Source organism: Colletotrichum scovillei, assembly GCF_011075155.1.
Source record: "Colletotrichum scovillei strain TJNH1 chromosome Unknown Contig00001, whole genome shotgun sequence".
Classification (NCBI taxonomy): domain Eukaryota; kingdom Fungi; phylum Ascomycota; class Sordariomycetes; order Glomerellales; family Glomerellaceae; genus Colletotrichum; species Colletotrichum scovillei.
In genome coordinates, this window is record NW_023336259.1 from 1,839,386 (window position 1) to 1,862,759 (window position 23,374).

The 23,374-nt window shown below is 53.4% G+C and overlaps 7 protein-coding genes across 7 annotated transcripts; 3 read left to right on the top strand and 4 right to left on the bottom strand.

Annotated features, from left to right (window-relative positions):
• Positions 1 to 417: 417 nt before the first annotated feature.
• Positions 418 to 2,923, bottom strand: HER10_EVM0002650 (tctex-1 family protein). The gene is made up of 4 exons (XM_035472353.1): positions 2,674 to 2,923; positions 2,573 to 2,611; positions 2,420 to 2,494; positions 418 to 2,342 (listed from the first exon to the last, which is right to left on the bottom strand). Exons 1-4 carry the CDS (start codon positions 2,707 to 2,709, stop codon positions 2,001 to 2,003), a joined length of 492 nt encoding a protein of 163 aa, XP_035338108.1. The 5' UTR covers positions 2,710 to 2,923; the 3' UTR covers positions 418 to 2,000.
• A 223-nt stretch (positions 2,924 to 3,146) lies between these two features.
• Positions 3,147 to 4,650, top strand: HER10_EVM0009545 (uncharacterized protein). The gene is made up of 2 exons (XM_035483098.1): positions 3,147 to 3,850; positions 3,943 to 4,650. The coding sequence occupies exons 1-2, from the start codon at positions 3,817 to 3,819 to the stop codon at positions 4,296 to 4,298; spliced, it is 390 nt and encodes a 129-aa protein (XP_035338756.1). The 5' UTR covers positions 3,147 to 3,816; the 3' UTR covers positions 4,299 to 4,650.
• Positions 4,651 to 4,870: 220 nt separating this feature from the next.
• HER10_EVM0008040 (uncharacterized protein) lies at positions 4,871 to 6,213 on the bottom strand. The gene has a single exon (XM_035477577.1). It carries the CDS (start codon positions 5,837 to 5,839, stop codon positions 5,093 to 5,095), a length of 747 nt encoding a protein of 248 aa, XP_035338615.1. The 5' UTR covers positions 5,840 to 6,213; the 3' UTR covers positions 4,871 to 5,092.
• A 2,945-nt stretch (positions 6,214 to 9,158) lies between these two features.
• HER10_EVM0009251 (uncharacterized protein) lies at positions 9,159 to 13,513 on the top strand. Its single transcript, XM_035478742.1, has one exon. The coding sequence runs from the start codon at positions 10,960 to 10,962 to the stop codon at positions 12,928 to 12,930; it is 1,971 nt and encodes a 656-aa protein (XP_035338724.1). The 5' UTR covers positions 9,159 to 10,959; the 3' UTR covers positions 12,931 to 13,513.
• Positions 13,514 to 14,345: 832 nt separating this feature from the next.
• HER10_EVM0007479 (uncharacterized protein) lies at positions 14,346 to 16,123 on the bottom strand. The gene is made up of 2 exons (XM_035477034.1): positions 15,446 to 16,123; positions 14,346 to 15,375 (listed from the first exon to the last, which is right to left on the bottom strand). Exons 1-2 carry the CDS (start codon positions 15,557 to 15,559, stop codon positions 14,980 to 14,982), a joined length of 510 nt encoding a protein of 169 aa, XP_035338564.1. The 5' UTR covers positions 15,560 to 16,123; the 3' UTR covers positions 14,346 to 14,979.
• Positions 16,124 to 18,456: 2,333 nt separating this feature from the next.
• HER10_EVM0000204 (uncharacterized protein) lies at positions 18,457 to 19,627 on the bottom strand. Its single transcript, XM_035469998.1, has 2 exons — positions 18,955 to 19,627; positions 18,457 to 18,894 (listed from the first exon to the last, which is right to left on the bottom strand). The coding sequence occupies exons 1-2, from the start codon at positions 19,296 to 19,298 to the stop codon at positions 18,645 to 18,647; spliced, it is 594 nt and encodes a 197-aa protein (XP_035337895.1). The 5' UTR covers positions 19,299 to 19,627; the 3' UTR covers positions 18,457 to 18,644.
• A 519-nt stretch (positions 19,628 to 20,146) lies between these two features.
• On the top strand, positions 20,147 to 21,859 carry HER10_EVM0002958 (RNA recognition domain-containing protein; the record flags this gene model as incomplete). Its single annotated transcript, XM_035472649.1, has 5 exons — positions 20,147 to 20,328; positions 20,844 to 20,910; positions 21,077 to 21,205; positions 21,276 to 21,532; positions 21,607 to 21,859. The coding sequence occupies 5 exons, from the start codon at positions 20,147 to 20,149 to the stop codon at positions 21,857 to 21,859; spliced, it is 888 nt and encodes a 295-aa protein (XP_035338135.1).
• Positions 21,860 to 23,374: the final 1,515 nt, after the last annotated feature.

Here is a 23,374-nt window from a genome sequence, read left to right on the forward strand (position 1 = left end):
ATTCCCCCGGTTTCTCTCCAATGGGCTACTGGGGAAGACTGAACATCTGGGGAATGTCTCGAAAGGGTATCCCGAGGCACGACATATCTTTTGAGAGGCATTTGTGGAAACATACCGCATAGTCACAAGAGAATTCGCCAGTCTGCCTAGCTCAAGTTACTTACACTACAACAAGCAGAGACACCATCCTGCTCACGAATCCGATGTGGTAATTACATCTCTCTACAAAGCTTCCGTCCCCCACGGGCCCCTTCCGCGCCCGCTCCCGCCGTCGGCGCTCACCGATCAGGCCAGGGCAGTCGGCTTACATTGTTCCAAGTATACTTCTGGGCAGAGCTGTCAGTCGGGCATGATCTGACTTCTTGCCGCCCTCCCACTTGTTCTATCAGCCGCAAGTTTTCAAGCGACAGCTCGAACCGCGTCATGAAATGATGGAGTTGTGAATCAGGCCGCACTTCAACTTGCGTATGCCAAAGGCAAGACAGCGGCACGGCCGGGAAGTTCCTGTGACTTGACGTGAATCAAAGAAATTTGTCTCTATTACCTGCCCATCTGTCGAGGCGACGCTCTGTGTGTACTTCCTTCACACCCAAAACCCGAGATAACTTTTTTCTTCCTCTCTCGTGGTTTATGACCATCTCCGCTACCGGCGCATGCTCGTTCACGCCGGAGAGGGTGTACGGCAACGTCTTTTCTGAGGATTCGTCCATCCCAACAATCCCCGAGGGGGTTATTCCCGACTCGCGTACTTGTGTAACCATGGGATTCTTCTTTTGCTTCGTGCTGCAACCATCCTTCGTCGACAACAAGCTTTTCATAGGAGACGCCTGGCCACGCACGCTGGCCTAGACTTGTTCATGTCTAGCGGAACCAAAAAGTTTGCTCACGCTTCCGCCGGGAGGCGAAGAAAAGGTTCAGAGAGGAAGAGGAAAGGCTGAAGCTCGTTCGTTAACGTGCCCGACTGACAAGTAGGTTCGGATGTTCGTGTACCTTAGGTAGATACATCGCAAAGAACAAAACATTAATAGGGTCTGACGGCGTTTCTTTCTTTTGGTTGGAGAGCCTGGATGTTGCGACGGCTTCGGCAGCATGTCATCGTGAAAGGAGGCCCGTGTCTCTTCTACCTTATGAGCTGCCATCGATAACTAAACCTATAGCTTCAGCTCTACCGACCAACTCCATCAAGTACGTGTAAATGCCGTATATTGACTTTACTCGAGGCGAGCGACTCCGATCCGTTTTGTCAACAGACCTTGAAGTCCTTGATTCCCACACCGGATGCATTCAGAGATATATTCACAGACTGTCGAGTTCCTTGAGTCTGCCGTCCTTGTGCTGGAGGTAGCTGTACCCGAGTCGCCTGCCACACATCACACAATGGTTGCAATATTGGCATGGCTCAGATCTTATAGTCGTCGGGCGAAGACTAAGAGATGCATAACAATAACATTTTGAATTGCAAGGATGCGACCTCGAGTCGTGCAATGCACTGCTGTACCACCTGACAACGAACTCAACAAAGATATAAACAAAGCTATTGTCATCTGGTACAAGCCTGGGGCGCAGCGAGTCTCGTCATTTGCATGTATTCTCATTAGAAAAACAGAAGAACTCCGGCTATTTTTTTCGTGGTTTGGAGACAAAAGCAACTCAAACACATGAATAGACCTTGCGCAATCCCGTTCGCCGTATATGCCTGCTTGACTAAGGGGAATTCGGACCAAGAAAGTGAACTTCATCCTTTTCGAAGCTGGACGCTTATCTAGGGGGATGATGCCACTGCGTTTTGGTCGTCAGGCTGCTCTGGTTATGCCCCATTTCAGGGCGTTCCACGCGCCGACCCAGTTTCCGTAAGGCTTCCGTTCTTGCGAATGCGCCCATGTGGTTTGTAATTTTGGAAACGTAAACGAGAATGAGAGCGGACGCAGACCTCAGCACGCTGGGTCAACTGTCTCCCCCTATTTGTGTCCTCGAGTACTGAGCCTTGCTGTCATCATCGTTTAGATGGCGACCCAGATGAGCATGATCACGACATCCATGCCCTTGCCCTCGCCGCCGTCGTACTTGTAAGACCACATGCCGTCCTTCTTCTCGTCCCAGTAGGCGCCGGTGGCGGAGTGCATGCCGCGGCGGCCGACGTGGGGCTTGCCGTCAGTGGCGGTCGCATCGGCGCTCGTGGAGACCGAGGGCTCCTCCTCCTTAACGGAGGTGCCCTTGGACTTGTTGAGGGAGGATGTCGGGACGAGGTGCTGGACGATTGTCGAGTTGCAGGCAAACTTGTACGCGGGTGCGGAGCCGCCTTGGGGTGTCGACTCAGAGATGACGGCCTTCAGGACGGAGGACTGACGAGGTTCACGAGGGTTAGTTCATGGAATCTCTGGGTAAGAGCAGCGGCATCAGATGCAGAGAGGAAACGTACAATGATCTGAGAGTTCCATGTCTCGGTCTTAGCGTGATCGTAGAACTCAGCAGAGCCGATGGCTGATTGGCAAGCCTGTCAACGAGACTGGGTTAGTGGGTTGTCTCCTAATGTTTTGGCTACATTGACGATGTTGTCGCATGGGGAGCTTACATCCGTAGCAATCTGCTTAAGACGGTTGAAGGCGACGGGCTGTCAAGATCGAGTCAGTAGGCGGTCCATTGAGATCTTAGCGTGGGGGGAATTTGACATACGGGAGTCGCTGTCGTAGGGGCGGCGGGCGCAGACATTGTGATCGGATGTTTTGTTTGGGAAAGGGGAGAGAGGTTGTAGGTTGTTCGAAGGCTTTGTGCGCTTTCTCGTTTCGTTATGTATGGGGTTTTTGGAGTAGAAGGTGTGAGAGTGTGCTTGAGCAATTGTGCCGATATCTCGAGTGTATGTAAGTTGTGAAGAGGTTGTGTTGACAGATCGGGACAAGACGACAGAAATGAGGCTCCTCCACAAAAAGTTACCAGTGTTGTGATGCCAGCCCGATTCGGCCGCCTCTCGTTGCATCCACGGGCCGTGCTCCCCAGGTGCGCGGGGCAACGAGAGGTCACGTGTCTCTGTCATCGGAAGGTCTCTAGCCACACCTCCATGGCCCCTGCTGAGGCTTGACGTCTCCAAGTGTGGCTTCCCCAATCAGAATGCGATTGAATTGCACGTGTACCTTGCTGCAGAAGTTCGCAGGCAATTGACATGGATCTGTACTGTGGCTGGTGGGGAGGTGAGCTTTAGCCGTGCACGCCGTGCAGGCTTAGCGTCACAAGTCTGCTCTGCAATGGAGCTTTTTTCTTAAGGAAGCGGCTTTTGAGGGGCTAGTCGGCCGCAGTGCAGGTGCATCGTCTGTGGTCGTATCTGAACAAGCTTTCAAGCGGGTTCTCTCGGTTACAGATTCTCTCGTTCTCTCTCCTCCTCCTCTCTTTCCTCCCTTCTCTCCCTCACCTCCATCTCCGCAGTCAGTCTTTTCGTTGAGATCCCTGATAGAGTTTTTCCCGATTGTTCAGACGAATAATAGCGAGACTGTAGAAGAGAAAGCAGTTGACATCGCGCGACTCGCTTCCACTGCCCCGTTGTCACGATAAACACAGTTGCGGTTCCGACGACTAGCCCGACGCGAGCCTGAGCTCTCCATCGACGCCCCAATCGCAATTCTCTGACGTCGCATTACCATTCTCCTCAATCCTGGTCATCTTTGCCGAGACAGTAAACAGTAGACTAAGGGTAGGAATTGGGCATACCGAGCGAGAAGACGAAAGACCGCCGACTGAACCAGTCCAGGTTGCGATAGAGAAAGCCACGACCGCAAACCACGATACCTATACTCGAGACAGTCCAGTCAGAAATAGCAATTCACAATGTCTAGCCAACCTCTTCTCCAGACCGCTCCGGGTACGTACAATCACGACGCCGTACACATCAGTGCCCGAATAAGCACATAAACAAGAGAAAGTGAGAGGTCACTAACAAAGTCGCATTACCAGGCAAGCGCATCGCCCTTCCTACGAGAGTCGAGCCCAAGGTCTTCTTCGCCAACGAGCGCACCTTTCTCTCATGGCTCAACTTTACGGTCATCCTTGGCGCCCTCGCCATCGGCATGCTCAACTTTGGCGACCGCCCGGCCTTTATCAGCGCCTTCCTCTTCACTGGTGTTGCCATGCTCACCATGATCTACGCCCTGGCCACGTATCACTGGCGCGCGAAATCTATCCGCGTCCGCGGCCAGGCCGGCTTTGACGACCGCTTCGGCCCCACCTTTTTGGCCATTATCCTGCTGCTGGCCGTCGTTGTCAACTTTGTCCTGCGCATAACGTACTCGTCCAAGGAGGGAAAGCACTAAAAGGTAGGAGTAAACATGCTTTGTACTCCTAGCCCCTGTTCAGAATCCCGAGGACAATGTTGGGAAGAAGAGGGGCAGGAACCGGGGCCTATATCTAGTTGTTGACAAATTGGGCCTTGCGAACCCGGAGAGGCGGGCTTTTGCTGAAACGCGCAAGTCACGACAAAGGCATGTGTACGAGGAAGGATTGAGAGTCGGTAGCGAAGGATTTGTTATTTTGAGAACAAGTTTGCATGGTTTTATAATTTGGCAGTTCTCTTATGTTTAGCTCAGGCGTACGCAAACAGTAAGCGGATGTTGAAGGTGTATAGTTGATAGGAAAAGCGAATGCATCGGATTAGGCGTCGGAAACATACTAAAAACGTCTACACTACGCTCTTGTGCTGGAACCTGTTTACCCACACATGTCATCATCAGATGGATACGGCTCACATAAATGTTTAAGCGTGAGGGAAGTTGCCTTGTTGGCTCCACGTCTATTCCCCATGCTGTCTATTCATCTCATGTTTCCAGCGGGTTCGAAAGCCTTTTGATATCGGCTTTATCCCGCCCGTTTTGGGTATCAAATGGTAGCCCCTCCCTTCCTATAACGCCTCTCGATGCAATGCCAATGATGGATGCCGTTGCAAGCGACATCTCGCGACTTCACTCCTCGGACATCTCTTTCTCTTTCGTTTCTCCTCCCGTCTCCATTCTCCGAGACCGCAGCTCATGGACTCGGATCCAACCTTGAACCCTAAACGACCTTGTCCCAAGTTCCCAAGCTAGAGCGCCGTCGAGCTCGGCTTGGCATCTCACTGCGCTGTGTTTGTCTGAGTCGTAACAACCCCTCGGGCCTTGAGTTCCGGCACGGGCGCCAACGAAAGAAATATGCTCAGCGACTTGGCCGCACGCTTCGTCGGCTGCGGTAGCACAGCTCTCTCGAACCTGCTCTCCATGACCTCGAAATCGTCTTCGTCTCCGTCGTCTTCGGAACCATCTCTCGTCCCGCCGCCGCTGCCGCCTAGCACCGTATCTTCCACGACATCGGGTTTTGGCGGCAGCTCGTACATGAGATTGTACTGATACCACTTGCCGCCGCTCTCTTCCCCCTCCTTTCCGTCCATGCCCTTCTTCTCCGCCGCAACGATGCGCTTCACAGTCTCCACAATCGAAATCATCTTGGCGACCTCGCCCGGCCGCGCGTAGACGAGCACGACGCGTCTCCTCGGATCGCCGTCGTCTTTGCGCAGGTGCTGCAGCAGCCAGGTCACGCGCTTCTGGATCTTGGTGGAGGAGATGGTGAAGGCGGGGAGGACGTCGTATTTCGATCTGAGGTCCGCGAGGAGGGCTTCGTGCGAGGGGGATAGAGGGGTCGTCGGGCCATTGACGTTTGCGCTCGGGCCCGCGCTGGCGCTTGTGTTTGTCGTCGTTGTCTTCGTCGTTGTCTCTGTTGCTTTGCTCTTCTTTGAGACGACTGCGGCGGACGAGTCGGCTGCTGCCGTTGAGGATTTTCGCTTCTTGTCGTCGCCCTTGGGCTGTGTTGCGGAGGGTTCAGCCATGGTCAGCTTTGATGAGACCTCGAACCATAGCAGACGCGGCTGCTCAATGACTCGAGGGTGTGATGCGCCACGCGGGGCTTTGAGTCTGGGGTTGAGATTGAAGCTCCAAGACACACGTTAGGATTTCTACCAGCAAAAAAGTATGATCTGGATCTCTTTCTTATCGATAGAGATCTTATCGGCTTGCATCAGACGCTTGGACCAGCTTTCGGAGCCGAGAGGGCGAAGAGCCGCGATGTCCAGGCTTGGACCAAGAGCTTCTGATTGGATGGCGTCTTTGATGTTCAAGCATTCGTCAAGTGCTTGCTCTAAGGCAATGTAACGCATGATGATCACCATATCGTATCTTTGTTGAAACCACTATGTGATGTGCCAGACTCATCATGAGCTTTTGAAAGTATCACGACGATATCCTGAGCCTCGGGAGCAAGGCAAAGTGCTCTCAAGATAGGATGCCGTAATAAAGTGACTAAGCGTTCAACATCGAGAACGTCTAAAGCAGCGATGTTTCCTAGCGATGGTCGGACACGAGCTCTCGCTCAATGCCGGTCCTGGCCTAGCGTTCCGCGGAAGATGGAAGGGTCCACTGGACAGGGCGCCCATGCGCCGATGTGGCTTCTCGACTTCACATGTTTGACATGGCCTGTGCAACTCATCCGCCTCTTCTCCAAGGACGCCATTCTTTTGATTCGATGAATGAAAGTGCGCCGTGTTGCGCCCTGTTCTGGTTGCAGCATCTCGTAGGCTTGAACAAAGCGAATATCAAAATGACCACAATATGTCCACCAGAGCTATCTTCAGTCAGATGCTGGCGGACTGCCAAAAGCTTGCTTGGCATCTCGGATGGAAGGTCGAGCCAGAAAGGTCCGTAGGTTTACTGAATCATGAGCTTTGAGACATTTCGTCATCTAGCAGCTCCCAAAGTGGTCTGCGATAGTTCTCCCCAAGATTTTCCAAGCTTCCGAGGTGCAGCGTGGCAGCGTTCAGGCCGAGCTGCACGACCTGCAGCGGTATTAATCCATTTTCGCCAGGGAGCACACTTTGGAATCCTAGGATAAGGCCTGGAGAAACGTCGTAGATGCCGTGAAAGGGTAGGGAAGCCCGGGGTTAAAGAGGAACTTATGCGGTTCTGACCTTGGCCGCTGAGTCGGGGCGACTCGGCATCGTTACCGTTGGGTATCGTCGCAAGACAGTGCTGCTTCATTGGCTTATTCCAGCTCCTCAGTCGCAATATTGCTAGTGAAATTCTGGAGATCCTGGCCTGACTGGTACCTCGCTAGCGATGCTCAGGTATCTGAAACCAGAACGGGCTAAAGGCGAGCTGGGCAGCGCCGGGTGGCGTGGCGTATTTTCAGCGGCGATCCCATGTCTATCTGCATGTCGCACCCACCCATCCCTCCTCTACACTATCATCGTGTGAAGATGGCCATCGTCAAGGCCACAGAGTAGGGCTCTAGAAGACGCATGGATGCGAGGCTTGAGAGGGCGACGAGCAATCAAGGTGCTTCGATGGTGCATGAAGCTTACGATGATGAGGCGATAGAAAAAAGACAGCAAGGTAAGCGGAAAACAAGAAGATGCGATACACGGGCGCCGCAAGGCGTTACCTTGTTTCTCAGGGTCCATTTCCTCATGTCATCCCACGTTGTGCTGCTGCGGTCTCGCCCGCGGCCTCCCATAGCTTGGGGGCGCTTGATGGAAGTCTAGTCCGCATCCACGATGCCATTTGGAAAGGGGCGTAATGGAGTCGTCGTCGTCGCCGCCGTGAACGCTAGGCGCAGCTTCTTAGTAGACCAGCCGGAATGGCGAAGCTACGATCCAGACGAATGAGATCCAAGACTGCCGCTAGGTACGTGGAGAAGAGAGCGCGGCGGCGTGCTCGACAACGACGATGGTGAACTAATGAGATACGTCGTTGAATATTTGCATTCGTCAAGGAGTGAGGGGCTGATGTTGACTCATTTGAACAGATACAGGTGATGCTATACCTCGAATTCCTCGTCCCATCCGTCAATAAACATTTCATTAAATTGACAGCCAGTAAGCACAATCTGGCAGCTTCCGAGATCTTGTCCAACCCCGCGCCGTTTGAGGAACTTGTCGGCCAGAGAAAGGTATGTTGGTATGGGGAGAGGCATCCAACATACAGCGGCTGGCGCAATGGGAGAGAAAAACAAGAGGCCCAAACCCGAAGGTTTGTGAAGTGGGAACATTCCCACGCCTCCAGGTACTTTTAGCTCGCGCAGCGGCCGTCTCACGCCCCAAGGTACATGGCTGAGGCGTTTCTCGCACGGAACCAAAACAAGTCGGGACACACGCCATGAGCTTTCCCCGTCTTCTTCTCCTCACTAAGGAACCTTGGCCCATGTACCTATCCGTAGTGCCGTGCCTGGGTGCTACTTAATCAATCTGCAGGCGGGGCTGGATAAGACACATGTCGAAACCTTTACAAACAAAACACGATAATCAGTTGGATCGGCAACTTGCAAGAGAGACGTGCAACTTGGATCCTGGGCGTGATAGATAGCAACTGGGCCAGTGGTGATAGACAGGCCTGAGACTGCGCTTCTCATACGAAGTTGCATCGGCATTGCCTTCACCCTCTTTATCTCCCCATATGCTCTACTCCGTACCGTCTGTCAGATTCTTGATTATCGCGAAAAAGGGGGATCCCTTTAATGAACCTCCACAATAGCTGTGCCCTTACCTAGATTACCCGGTACAGTTGAGTTGCAGTGTTGTTGGACGCGCCCACCATGATCAATCCCGTTCTATTTTCGGGGCGGCGAAACACGTATTGCAGCGGCGCCAGAAAGAACCCGGCTACTGCCTACGAGTTGTAAGAGACAGAAGCTCGGAAGGGCCCCCCGTGCGTCTCATCGTCCCATCAAATTCCCATCAGCCATACAGAAGACGGGGAGTTGGCACCCAGTTTACCAGGCTGAATTTTTCTGGATTCTGGAAGGAAGGTAGAAGACGAGGCCAAACACAGACACAGACGAAGACGGGACTTATGAGGAACTGACGTCCCATCTCTCAACTCTCAGGGACTCGGGGACAGCATTATCCTCTGAGCGCATCGTTCTCTGACCAGTCTGTCCTCGTTTTCTTTGACAGCTTTGGAGTTCAGTGCGCATGCCGCTGCCGCTGTCGCTGCTCCTGCCGCTGTCTTGATGGTCGCCCGTTTTTATTATCGTCTGCGTCAGGACTTGCATCTGGCACACACACTCTCAGGAGTCAGGCTGACAGAGAGACGTGAGAGAATACCGCTTTGTTGGAGAGTAGAAGTGTAGGACTGACTCTTACTGCATCCCTTTCTGACGGCCGAACCGTCCGGGTGTCGTTTAGGTTGTGTCGAAAGATTGGGACTTGCTCTCCTGAGTCCCACCACAAAACAAGAGGAAGTAAGTACATAGCACGAGGTACTCCGTATAGAAAGTACCAAGTCTTGGGTAAGGAAGGAACCTGGGAAAGGGCACCTCCGTTCCTTCCCTGCTCAGTGTCCCCGTCGTATTGCACATTATCCCTGCATCTGCACACCTCCTTCCTTGAGTTTCCCTTCGCCTTCCATTCTCTTTTCTTTTTTTTTTTGGTCCCTCCCTGGCAGCCGGTCGTCTGGATGTACCTCCCGTCTCCAATTGCCCCCACATCTGGGTCAGACCAGCCAGTCACCAAACTCACCAAGCAAGCGCATTCCCTCGTTCCCTCCTTCTTTCTTCCAAATAAACCAATCAGAATCGCGTTTCGGAGCACAATCCCCATCCACACCACCCACACACCTCGTACCTCTCACACCCGTCTCTCTTTCTGTCCACACACCCCCGTTTTATGCCTCCCCTTGCATTCAATACACAAATTGCCTTTTCCTAGTCAGTCGGGTCCCTCGCATCATCGCCAAGTTCCAACACCAACAAAGCACAAGCGCAAAGCGCCAAAACATCCACCTCAGCTTTCTGTGCATCCACCTCGCCCCGTCCACCTTTCTCTTGTTGTTGCTATTGTCTGCTAAGGAGAGATACTGGCATACTGCTACATGCTTGCTTGCGCCGCCGCCTACGGATACCTTTACCGCACCGCCGCTGCGCCATCGACAATCAGCGAACGAGAAACAGAACCACCCGCAGAGGAACACTTCCAATTCGCTCAACTCACGGCCCATCTCCTTTTTACACTATCTACCGGCACCATTTCGCTGGCTGGCTGCTTTTGCTACCTTACTCACCGAACGGATACCTTACTCTCTGTGCGTGTCTCTCTCTCTGGCCCCCAGGATCCAAGGCCCACCCGCACTCGCAATCACCACCCCAGAGGCCAATTTCCCACCAAGCTCACGCACGTCGCCCGCCTGAGAGGTCTGAAGCTGCCTCCTTCCCCGACCTTTGACAGTTATTCTCGCTCTTTCCGCTGTCATCCCCATCTACAACATTTCAACCTCCTCACAAACATCCTCTTCTCCCCCCAAAACCGCTCCAAAACCACTCGTCCACACGACATAGAGAACCATCGTAGGCGTCGCTTCTTTTATTTTGCTCGCCCAACTCTCTTCGCGCATTCATTTTCGCACCATTTTCTTGCGCGATATCGAGGCTTTCGTTAGTTCTCGATTCTTCTGCGTCGCTGTCTTCGCTGCGCGACCGTCGCAATCCCATCCCTTTGTCGCCGACTCGTCTGCTTCGGTCTCCGGCTCTCTCTTGCCTCTGGCCTTCCTGACCGGACGCCCGACCACATCATCACGCACCACTCGCCCCCCCCTGCCACCCCTTTTCGGGCCCCATCATCCAAGGCCAACCAACGCACCACACACCCGTCGCCTCGTCTTCACCCACGCCCAGAGCAGCCACACGCTTACACCCGACTCGTCCGTCTGGGGAATCCACTGTTTACGTCAGCCCTCGTCGCCAGCTCGCAAGCTCATTGCTCGCACCTCAGCTTTTTGGCTCCTCTGCCTGCATCAGCACCACGTCGCACGCTGCAGGTGCCTGGTCCGTCCGCCACTGCCACATTGCACCTTCGTCAGGCTGTTGCCTCGCGCCTCATCTCACGTTCGCATAAAGTCGACAGGCCGCCCTCAACGCGACCTTTCATCCCATCACCTTCACTGCTCTCAGAGAACCGCGCTTATGTTCCGATCACTCTGGAGCAGCGAGCGGGGAAGCGAAACAACGATCAGTCACATTCAACCCATGCCATCATTCGCGCAAAAGCATCAGTTCATTCTGCCGCAACCTGCGCAAACGGCATCACTGGCGGGCCCGTCGTGCCCTCAAAAGAGGCGTCTGTCAAGCGTTGACGACTCACCTTCGCCAGATGCACTCATCGCCACTGAGCAGCCCTTGAAGCGGGCCAAGCTGGAGAGCACCAACCTCGCCGTCTCTGACATCCCTTCCAGTGTCGTCTCTGACGTACCAGCATCCGCGTCTTTGCCTGTGCCTGTGCCTGCCGCTGTTCCAGCAGTGACTAACGACATGGAGGACGCGCGCGATGCTATCCAGTACCAATTTGGTCTTGAGATCTTGCTCAAGCACAATGAGCTGAGGCTAATCAACCAAGAACTGGCAAAATGTCAGGTTGCTCTCGAGCAACTCCGTCGCTGCCATCTCATTCCGTATCCTACTGCCTGTCCCACTCCCGCGCAGATGTTGGATATCAGCAACGGAAAGGGTCCTGCTCTGCAAAACCGTCCGGGAGAGCCTGTCCCCCAATGGGCTGCGCCTTTTGGAGTTGTCGATGGACCTTACGCTCGACACTACGCCAAGTGGCTCATCCCCGATCCCAAGTTTGATGGCATGCAACCTGAGTGGTACCCAGTGCTTGAGACTGCCCGTAGCAGAAGCTCAGTTGAGGGACGAACGACAAGGAACAGCATGTCTGATCTCGCCAGCGCAAACAAGAACCGCTCGACTCGGGGTATTGGCAGCCAGAAGCTGCAGTCTCTCTCCAGCGGCTACCCTCAGCCAAAGGAGAAGGCTGGACCTTGTGTTCTCAAGCGCTCCGACGGCCAGACTGTGAAGCTTGTCTGCTTGGATTGCAATCGGGAGAACTTCAGCAGCACTCAGGGCTTCATCAACCACTGCCGCATCGCCCATAGGCGAGACTTCAAGAGCCACGAAGAGGCGGCCGTTCATTGCGGTCACCCCTTCGAGGTTAATGAAGGCGGCAGTCTTGTTGGAGAGGAAAAGGCTCCGCCTCCCCCATCAACCGCCATCGCGTCTGGTCTCGTCCATCCTTTTGCCCAGACCGACATGTCCACCCAACAGGCGTACGTTGCTTTGCGTTCTAGGATCGCAGATTCCCTCAAGTTGTATCGTGATGGCAAGCTGCCTGGCGTTACAAGCATCCCTCAAGGTACTTCAAAGGCAGAGCCTGCGAGGTCCGCTGCGCCAAAGCCTGGAAACTTCGTCGCCTCGGCTGACACCCCCTTCCTTTCGCGACTCATGCAGAGCAGAAACTTCACCGGCAACCTCAGTGACATTGTCAGTGACGCCAAGGAGAAGATGTCGCTGGAAGACCTCACATCGCCGGGTGAGGAATCGGAAGATACCGAGACTGGGCTCGGCAGCCCGAAGAGCAATGCTGGATCAGCTGCTCGTATGCCTGCCATGCGCATGCCTGCGAGAGCACCAACGTCACCCGTCACTCTGACTTCGTCGACAAGACCAACAAGCAGTAAGGGAAGGTCGCCTCCCACAGGCTTTGCTTCGCCTCCCATGAGCAGTCCCGAGAAGGACGACGGACCCACCAGGGTAGTAATACACTCTGGTGATGATGTCGACATGGAGGACGTTGACCTCAGCCCTAGCACAATGGTCAGCAACAACGCACCTTCGCTTGTCAGCGACGACGGCGAGTATGATGACTCCGACGACGGGTCGTCCGAATCAGGTGTCAGTGATCGCATGGATGCCGAGTCGGTATCTGACGTTGCTGAGATCACACTTGATGAGGATCACGATGGACGCCCTCTTGGTCATCACAGGGAGTCCAGCGGAGTCGGTTCCGGCACTGCGATGCGTCTCAAAAAGGATGAGAACAAGCATGTCACTTTCGTTAGCCCTGTCCACGACAGCGCGAAGCGAGCCCGAAAAGTTTAGGGCGTTTTCGGCACTCTCTCGAGTCTGATAAATGCTCTCCTGTTTCTTTGCAACAAGATCTCTTCTCGAGGCAACACCTAACTTGCCGCCAACCCCCCTTTTCACTGCTTTCTTCGGCGACCAAGACCTTTTTTGCGCATACATACTCCTTTTTAGTCGACGAAAGTTTTTTCCCCTCTTAGTATTATCCTCTTTATTCATACGACTCTGCGCAACCAGGGGTCAAATAGGACAGGCAAAAAAAGCAGGCTGCGGTGGCGTGTGTGGCCGGAGATGATAACGTCACTTGTTAGAGATATGAACCGGGCGTCACGGTTGTTGGGAAGCGTCTGCCTTTTGCGTACTGTTTATTTCTTGCTTTATTTGCTTGTAGACTTTATACTGTTACAACTTCACTGCCTTGGACCAAAGTCCTCCTGGAGGTAGGGGACCGAGGCCCGCAACGACACTTGAGAAAGAGGGAGATGGTCTCCCAAAGGAGGGACACAAACGCTTATGAGCCAGCTGTAGGATTCGAGGACACTCGTGTTGTATCATAGCGGTTGGAGAAGAAGGCTTGATGAAAACAATGACGATAACGAGCTCATATTGAGCAACCAATTTTGAACTGTCCCACGCAAATTTCACGTGACTTTTGATGATGTTGATAGTCGTCTTCAAGAGACTACATTCTTGGCGCCGAGATTCACACTTGGCAGGAATTCCTTGAAGGAGGGGGTCCAGTCAGGTTACTTGATAAAGATCATCGGCGAAATGGGTACGCTCCACCGACTTCAAACTTGTCGAAACTCGCGCACATTGCGCCGAGGAAGGGAGGTCATATGTGGCAGACAAGATGGTCCGGAAAATCGCCGTACGGGTCGGGTGGTCTACCGTGACGCCTCTACGGATAGCTGGGTTCGAGGTTCGAGGTTCAATGCTGCGAATCAAGGGCCTTTTCGCCTTACCCGCAATGTTGTTTATCAAGACCAAGTCTGGTTCCGTTTTCTGTATATCTGTGATACCGTCCTCGACTGCTGGCAAAGAGGTATATACCCTACATGCCTATTCGGTCGGGGTCATACTGGTCTGGGCAGTCAGCATTGCCTGGGAATCTCGGATGGACTGACGAGTATGAGACACTCGAGGCATTTAAGCAGGTACGTTCCTTGCTTTGAAGGCAATAACAACAGGAAAAATAATAACAACTGAAAAGCATGCGTTGCGGATACATGCGCGCGAGATGCTAGGGAATGCATGTAGGGTAGAGTAGTGTCGTTGGCCCGGCCGCTAAGGCAAGGTAGGTTCAGAAATGTTTCAAACAAACATTAGGATTTGGGGGGAGGGGGGTGGAATTGTCGCTGAGTCAACTACCCGGTTTCTGCGATATTTTGTTTCGTTTCTGGCTTTTGGTGTTGTACGTTGCAACATATGCGTGTTGGCCTGGAGAACTACCTAGGAGTCTCTTGAAGACATTTAAGAAATGGTTCCCGTGGATTTCAGTTTGTCTCTTCTTCATTCTTTTTCTTCGTGTAATGCTGTGTAACGTAGGCTACTGCATAGTCAACAAATCAGAGTCAGATGTGTGAGGTACTTGGTTCGTGTTGAATCCCCCTTCAGGCAGCAGCAGCAGAAGAGTGAAAAGTTGTAAACATGCGTTGCGCGACTTCACGAATATCATCGACGGTATCTTCATAGCACATGCTGTCTCTCTTTCTTGCCTGTTGAACCTGATTCTCTCTCTCTCTCGTCCATGAAAAGTAAACTTCATGAAGGGCTGGATTGGAATTAGGTAATTACAAAGATTAAGCATATACAAATGGTGGTTTGGTTTTTCTTTCGCCGTTCCCCCGTTTCCTTGGCCCCAAAATCTCGCTTGGGTGTGCCACATATGCTCCGTTAAATCAGGTCCTATCCTGTCCTGTACGTCTTTGACAAAAAACATTGCCAGAAATCTCTTGAGCACCGTAAACATAATCGCTTTAAATGACATGATGTTTTGGTATCTTGGTTCCCCCCCTGTGGAGGAGAAGATGATGTGCGTTATCTTGCAAAAGATATTTCGTTCGTTTAGAGGACAGCGGCAACGACGCCGGCAACGGCGAGGAGAACGCCGCCAGTGTTGCGGGCGAGCTGGCCGACACCAATGTTGGCGGAGCTGGAGCTGGAGCTGGCCGAGGCGGTGGCAGAGGCGGAGCTGCCAGAGGCGCTGGTGCCGGTGGCGGCGGCGGTAGCGGAGGCCGAGTTGGAAGCGACGGCGGCGGAGGCGGAGCCGGTGGCCGAGACGACGGACTGGGTCTTGCGCATGGCGGCGGAGCCGTAGAGGGAGGCCTGCTGGCAGTAGATTGTCACCTGGCCCTGGGCGGGCGCGGCGCGGGAGTCCTTGGGGCAGTTGTTGTAGCAGGTGGCGACGGCCTGGTAGGCGGCGCAGAGGCAGTCGTAGTCGGTGGCGTTGCAGTCCTTGACCTAAAGAGAACGTGGTGTTAGTTGTCGGTTGTTGTTGGGGTTGTTTAGAGTATCTGGATGTTTTGTTTACCTTTGCGTTCTCGCTGGTCAAGCAGGCCTCGACGATGGGAGCGGCGTCGCAGTCATCATCGGCGGCGGCAACGACGGCAGCGAGGGCCAGAGCGAGAGGGTAGAAGAACTTCATTGTGAATGTGTGGAAAGGTTCTTTTGACGGTGAAGTCGATTATTACGGGGTTGTATTGGTTATCGAGAACGACGGTTGTATGGTGGTTCCAACGAATGTGAAGAGTCTCAAAGACTTTAGCGAGTGACTGGACGAACCGGGGAGAATTAGGTTTGTCGAAGACGAAATAAGCTGTTTTTGATGAACAGTGGGTTGACGGAGGCTTATTACGGAAGGGGAGGAGGAGGGAAAGGAAAAGAGAAGAGAGAGCGAAGGGCTGGCAGATGGAGTATATTAAGCAAATTAGGGAACGGCAGCAATTTCATCACAAAACGTTGTATCCGGACTTTTATGATCCTCTTGGGGGGAAGCACCCGCTGGCTGGGGGTGGGAAAGTGAACTAGCATCAGGATCGAGGAGAAGCAACTCCACGCACCCCCTCGACTAGGCCGAGGAGGGTAAAAGCAGTGGCGCGCGACGCTAGCGAATTCGAATGTGTGATAGGCCCGTCAGGCATTTTCTCTTCTGCTCCAGGCAGAGGAGCCAACAAAGTGGAGGGACAGTCAGGATGGAAGGGGGGAGCGGGCCCCCATCAAGCCGCATCTCCAGGGGTTTGGTGGTTCGGGGATTCTTGCTTGACTGATGGAGATTGATGAGGCTACTTTGCTAGGGCCCCCGTATTCCTTCTATGTATCCGATATGCGTGTGACAGTGAGGTAGCAGCGGCAGTGGGAAAGTAGAGAGGGTGAGGAGAAAAGGAAACAATATCCGCCCTCTGCAGCAGCGCCAGCAGCAAAAAGGGGAGTGGATATTGGAGACCGACACTGGGAATATGGTGATGGCGTCAAGCCCCGGCCTGCAAAGAGAGAGGCAGAGAGGATCAGGAGGACGAGACTTCTCACCTTGAGAGAAACGTCCCTGTGACCCTGGTGTCCCTGCCAATCCCCGCCTAAATCTTCCCACTTTCGGCTGTAGAAACTACCCAACTCCAATCCCCGTCCAATTGCTAGCATCAAGCAAGGACGAAAGGGAAGGGGGCAACCGTTTGTAAGAATATGGTGTGGAAAATGCTGTGCAGCGCACGCGCGCCTTGTGTTTCTCCAACCTTCTAGCTCGAGGCCGTGGGCGTTTCTGGAGGATGGGGTTTCCTTTGACAATTTGGAGGAATGCTTCGAAATTGTTGGTGAAGAAACGACCGGGCCATCAGGGCTGAAGAGGCTGGAACTATCCGTACGCGGCTGGCCGTCCCCTCCGCTGATACCCCCTTTCTTTCTCTTTGGGCAGTATTCGTAGAGACCAGTCTCACTTGAGGGCTTGGTTTCTAGTTGCCGTGCCGTGCTCCCTCTGTGGCGGACCAGGATGCAGAACATATTGCCTTCCCGTGTCTGGTTCGGGAGCTTTGCTACATTCCAATATATTGTACAGCGGTGCCGAGAAAGAAGGTGGTACGATCGGTTGAAGGAAAAACGGGAGCAAGTCAAACGGAGCGAGGTTTGAAAGACGGCGGCGCGAACATGGGGCCCGGACGTCGAGATGAAGTCTAATCTTGTTCGTGTACAAGGGGGGCTGTCGATTTGAAGGGCTGTTGATTGGACAATGTTGCCTCTTTCTGGGGCCGTTGTTTTTCTTACCCCCTTGGCCCGTTCTGCCGCAAGGAAGCAAGGGTAGGGCGTGCGAACCTCAAAGGATGCGTTGCACCACAAACGCAAGTGCCGTTTCCTGGTGGTATCCGTATGCGTAGTTGCGTGTTGGGAAAAAGTCATGATCCGTATCCGCTGATCTCATGTGGCAATGAACCCCATTCGACTATCCAAGACAGAGAGAAAAGCCACGGGGAGTGCGGCTGACTGCAGCCAGTCTTGAGGCATCTGAACTAAACACGAACGGCGCAGCTGTCGTCTGTTGTTTTTCCTGCAAAGGCTTTGACCTCTTTTTGCTGCATATGTAGCGGTTTGCCTGTTGATCGGTGTTTTGGCTCGCCAGTCAAGATTTTGATATGCTTATTTCCCGTAACCAAGGCACAACAAGCGTGGTTCTTTGACTGGCCGCTGCTTTGTTTTTTGGCTCGAGTTTTATTGGGTCCCGTCCCTTGTTGCCGCGTCCGTGTTGTGCTTTTGTGTTGCATTTCTCGTCGCTGGTCCAAACGCCGTAATTGTCTTTTGCGCGTTAGGATACATGACTGTAAGCAGCTTATCAATCTATGCCATTTCATGCTTCAATATATTGATGTTCTTTTATCGAGGCTGAATGGGGCGAGTGTAGCCACTTTTCTTGCGATCTCGCCCTTTCCGATGTTCGTATCCAACGTCTTTTGCCCACTGGCGCTGTATTGGCGCGATTGCCTGATGCTATTCTCGTTCTTGTGTTCGGGGTATCCGCTGATGCACCTCGAACACGGAGCGTGGCGGGACGTTGAGGAGGCGAATCTTGTAAAGTTGTCTCACACAGCCCAATGGCTGCCTCCTCGTTGGCGGCTGCACAGTATCTGCAGTAAGAGGAGCAATACGAGCTGCAGTAGTAGCCGGGGCGGCTGGCGTTGCATCGCGGAGGTTCTCTGCCGGCCAACGTACCACATCCTCCCCCACCGCGTCTGCCCCCGAAAGTCCGGCCGTCACCATCATGCCCGCAGCCCAACGGTCCGACCTCGATCCATAGATCGAAACGTTGATCTGAAGCCCAAGCCGATCAGAGTTGTCGACTAGTCCGCTGTTGGTCAAGCAACAACTGACGGCAGCTACCCCGGACCCGTCAAACAAGCTCTTTTCTACCTCTAGCAAAAGCCATCGGTGGCTTCGTCGCCCAGTGATTGCGCATGCTTCGGATCGAGGCGTTTGAAGTATATAGATCAGCAGTATGTTTTGCATGCTCCCCCATCACTTTTGGGTTGCAGTAGCGTCATCTTGACAAAGGAATATCTTACTCGGTCAGACAAAGTTGGTCCATTCGGAGAAACAGTAACGCCTTCAGACTAGGGTACTTGCAAAACGCGCTCCTCATGTGCCAGATCGTTCATTATCATTAGTCTGTTCCCCAAGGGTATCGATCATCACATGAAAGCGCTGCCACCAATGCCGTAATGCCAGAATGCCAGAAACATGCCTTCAAATCATCGCCGTGCCAACTGTCTCTTCATCTCTCCATTCTCCCTCCTTAGAACCGCCAGCTGCTCTTCGAGTCCCTCCATCCTCTCCGCGGCCCCCATGCTCATCTCCTCGACCACTTTGACGAATCTGAAGAGACGGAACACAATGACGAGGGAAGCAATTTCTTCCACGATGCCGTGCGAGAGCACGTCGATAACAAAGCTTGCCACGATGACTATGCCATCCAGCAGATGGAACCACTCTGCAAAATACCTATGACGGCCTGAGTTAGTTACGGCTTCAGTACTACGTGCTCTTGGGGATTCATCTCACCTCCATCCAAATGCAATAACGCACAATACGAGTTCGATCAAGAACAAAGAGCTAAATACGAGGCCCGCGATGGTGAGACCTTCGCGCGTGTTCTTGACCCACGGTTCGTCTTCCCGTTTCATATCGCAGGCGACGAGCTCGACAAAGATGTTGGCCATGAGCGCGGCGACATCCAGTGATACGAGGGCCAGCACGGCATAGTGTTTCTTCCGAGACGCGAGCACATCTTGGAGGCTCGTCCGTGACTGGCTCAGCTGTCGCCTGATCGGCGCCGGCCGTCTGTTCTCGCGGAACCCGGAGAAGGACCACAGCAGAGGCCGGATCGATTCATCGTCGGACGCCATGGGTTTTGATTAAGGAAAAAGGTCCCACCCATTCAGGACACGACAAGAAAGCAAGGGTCTTTGGCCGGCCGTGGTAATACGAAGTATACTGCCCAGCGAGCGCGCACCACGATCGCGATTTCGCAGCCTATCCGGGCGAGCAGATCCTTCCCCTTCGCGCGGTGAAGCGGGATGGAGCGCGGGCGAGGAAAAAGATAACAGAAACACAAAAACAAAATCCGGAGCCAAGGAGGATAACCGGCAACCCGGCGATGCGGTGCTGACGCAGTGCACCTTCAGCGACGTCACACGTGAGCATTCGACAGCAAGCGCACGAGGCGCGGGTGCCGCAATCCTGTACTTGGGGCTGCTGACTAAGACGCTACACCACTTCACTCGGGGTGGGAAACGACCTCCAAGACCGTTTCAATACTGGGCTGGAGTGAGATTGAACACACTCGCCACGGAGCTGAAGGTATGGAAGGAAATCTTTGTGCTTCCGCAATGATTCCGGACTCGGACCCGAGTGGATCACGGACGGACAAGCAATCCGGAGACTGGGGAGGTCCGGCGCCGTGTTGCTCACGATTGAGATCGGCTTGGTAAATTGCGTCAGGACTCGAGGGGTCCCATCCGAAATGTACCCAATGTTCTGCGCTGCTTGAATAGTATGTAAACAATGATTACCCCCGCTATGACAGCACAGGTGGAAATTTCCAATGTAACATGGCCAGGGTTCGACGCGATACCTGCCTAGTCTTTAGACCATTGAATCAATTAAGCAAAAGCTATTGAAGTCAGTGCCAAAAATCGATTGAGGCCTTGCTCAGACAAAGAGTTCACCGGGCAGTAAGGGTAATAAGGTAAAGATGAAGAAAGAGGGAAAGATTCACGGGTTGAATACGTTCCTTTGTTTCGCTGGTCGATCAAGAATCCATCGACAGGTGACACTCGCCAGAATGTCTCGTTTGCCAAAGTCATCCGCCGCATGTCCCAGACTACGACATCAAGATCAGGCTGGAACGGAGCCTTCGGATGGGATCAGCGCGAGGTGTGTCTATGAGTAGAGTACCTCACGGATCAAATTTGTCTCGATGAGAACTGTCACCAAAGGTTATGAAAGGCTGCCCTTCATGTAAGCGGAACTATCAATATCCGTATCTTACTCCAGAGGAAAGAATCTTGGAAGGTATCTACATAGCCAGCGGCGGGCACAGCTAGGTAGCTCCGCAATCCCGCTACCTAGACAAGGTGCTTTCCCGGGTTGACTGGTCTTGACTTTGCTCGCCCGTGGTACCTTCCTACGCCACCTTAGGCACGTTAAAGCAGAAACTAGAAGTTCGCCTTCATCTTTGAGTCTGCAATATCTGCAAAGCATTTTTCAATCATTTGGAGAGACTGAGCGAGCGTTTGTAGCTCCAAGTCCGTTGACGGAAGCTTGAGGTCGGAGCTCTTATCTCTTATCGGAGCGTCCGGCTAAACCGTGGATTTTCCCCCTACCCATTGGCATCAGAATTCCTGGATACCTTCACTACGTCGTTAACCTCCAGCTCCTGTCTTGTCCAGCCCTTGCGCAAGCTGCTACATCAACTCAGCTCAGGATCTGAGCTTGTCAATTGCGGTCGTTACAGCTGTGAGTGTTTCCCGCCCCAACTAAAACTCTTTGTGTGCGCGAACAGCTTTGAGCGAGCGGACCCCTCCCGAGGCTGCGGTCGCCTTAAAAAGGGCGCGTCTGCCTTGTCGCACCATTTCTCCCTTCTCTCTTCTAGCATCGATAGCTAATCGCCAATCTTATCCAGAGCCTTTCATATACTCGACAACGACTGCCCAATTTTATAGCCATGGCGGACGTCAAGCCCGAGGATACCCCTGTGGAGGACCACAACGTCGAGAACAACAGCGTCGGCGAGGAAGATGGCCACGATGAGGTGCGCAAAGAGCCTTGATTCACCACTGGCTTTCGCAGATAAGAGGAGGTAAACTGACAGAAGACCGTAGGAGGAGATCTCTGCGATGAAGAGGCGGGTAGCCGAGATGGAAGAGGAGGCCGCCAAGTTGCGCGAAATGCAAGCCAGCCTCGACCAACAGAGCCGGGAGCTTTCAGAGAACAAGGAGGATATCGACAGCCGCAGTATCTTTGTCGGCAACGTTGACTACTCTGCCTCACCCGAGGAGATTCAAGCTCACTTCCAGAGCTGTGGCTCTATCAACCGCGTCACCATTTTGTTGGACAAGTTCACTGGACAGCCCAAGGGGTACGTTGCGGAAGCCCACCCAAGAAACGCGCCCGAAAAATGGCACAGAGACTAACATGCGCTTCGCACTACAGATATGCCTACGTCGAGTTCACCGAGCCCAGCCTCGTCGCCCAGGCCCTGGTCCTCAACGAGAGCGTTTTCAAGGGCCGCAACCTCAAGGTCGTCCCCAAGCGCACCAATATCCCCGGCATGTCTCGCGGCCGCGGTCGCGGCGGTGGGAGAGGAGGTCGCGGCGGCTTCGGCGGCCGTGGCGGTTTCCCGCCTCGCGGTGGTTACCGTGGAGGCTACCGCGGCCGGGGCAGAGGAGGATACACCCCTTATTAGGCATTAGGCAGGGTGACGCCTCCCGAGGATAACTCGCTCATGTCTAGTAGCCCGGATGAGCGGGCGCGACGCGATTCATTGCTTCGATTGTAACATACAGGATGGTAGGGAAAGGAGAAAGATTCGATATGGCGTTCAGGGATTGGTCAGGCTTTTACATTCAGTCGACGAGTATTTCAATTTCGATGGATGAACCACCGCATCTCAGTACAATTCTGGACAAAGAGTAACACCCGTGGAATGACAATTTGTAGATCGATGCGTGATTTGTTATTACAGGCAGTGGAGGCCGAGTGTGATGAATAGGAGTATGACGCCAACGATGAGACTCATTGCGATCTAGGCCAGCAGATATCACATGCTGAGCTGAACTTCTTGAGAAGGCACACATATCCACCACAGTTAAATCGGAATAGGGTGTTGGGATGCTGTGATGTATCAGTGAGGAGAGAGATGTCTCTGTCTAGGTACACGGACTACGCTGCCGTACAAGTAAAGACGTACGTTCCTGTTCTTCAAATTCTCTAGGTCGATATCGCTCCAAGATCTGGTTCTTGATTCGAAAACTCCTGAACATGTCTTTCCTTCATCAAGTTTGCAGAGCGCGTGGATTTGTCATCGTAGATGTGTGGGAAATCAAGAAACGGAAATCTTCCCAAGACTATCACAGGTGCTGAGGAACGCTCTTTCCCCCCCAGATAGCTCTTCGCATGAACATTCAAGTGAACTACGAAACGTACCTGTCTCTTTGAGTTTATCCTAGCATGTTCTGACCACTTGATATAGCTTCTGCTGGGAAAGGCCCGGAATGAGATGACGCCTTTGCCAACAGTCGTTCTACAATGTTTCTTTAAAACCCAAAGGCTGAGCAACCGGCATTCAATTGAACATGAGCATGTTCAGGATCATGATGTCTAAACCATCCTGTATAGGAGATGGAACCTATACGTCATGAATACCGACTGCCAAGTGACAAGTCATGTGAAAACCATGGAGCCGGGACATGAACGAGATGAGACGGGCGGACAAGCCTAGTGGTGCCGCCCTTCCGCAGGTGACCCACGACGCCGCCCGACCCGGGCGCACAGTTGCCCGCCTCAGGACGGGCTCCTAAGCATCCATCCATCCCTCCCTCCCGTGCGAGCTGACACACGGAAGTGGCTGTCCCCAGTGGGTTTCGAGGGGGCCTCAATCGAACATTGGGAACCAACCTGTCCACAAAGACGCACGCAAGACTGCCCTGGAAGTGGAAGGGCAAGAGGGTGTTCTTCCCGCACAAAAGATTGGTTGTGGGAATCAGCAGAAAGCGAAGCGTCTCTGCGGCACGTGCTTGCTGGACTCTGTCGGTTGCGATGCCGTGAGATCCCTTTCCTACGCTACCTCTCTCTGTGTCCAGTATATTCCCCCATGGTCCCGCGGCAGCGATTGGATTGCAGGGTCCCCCCTCCTCTTGTTTTTGTCCTTTCCCAAAGGAAGGGCATTGGGACAGACGCGGGAGGTGATTGGATGGGGACT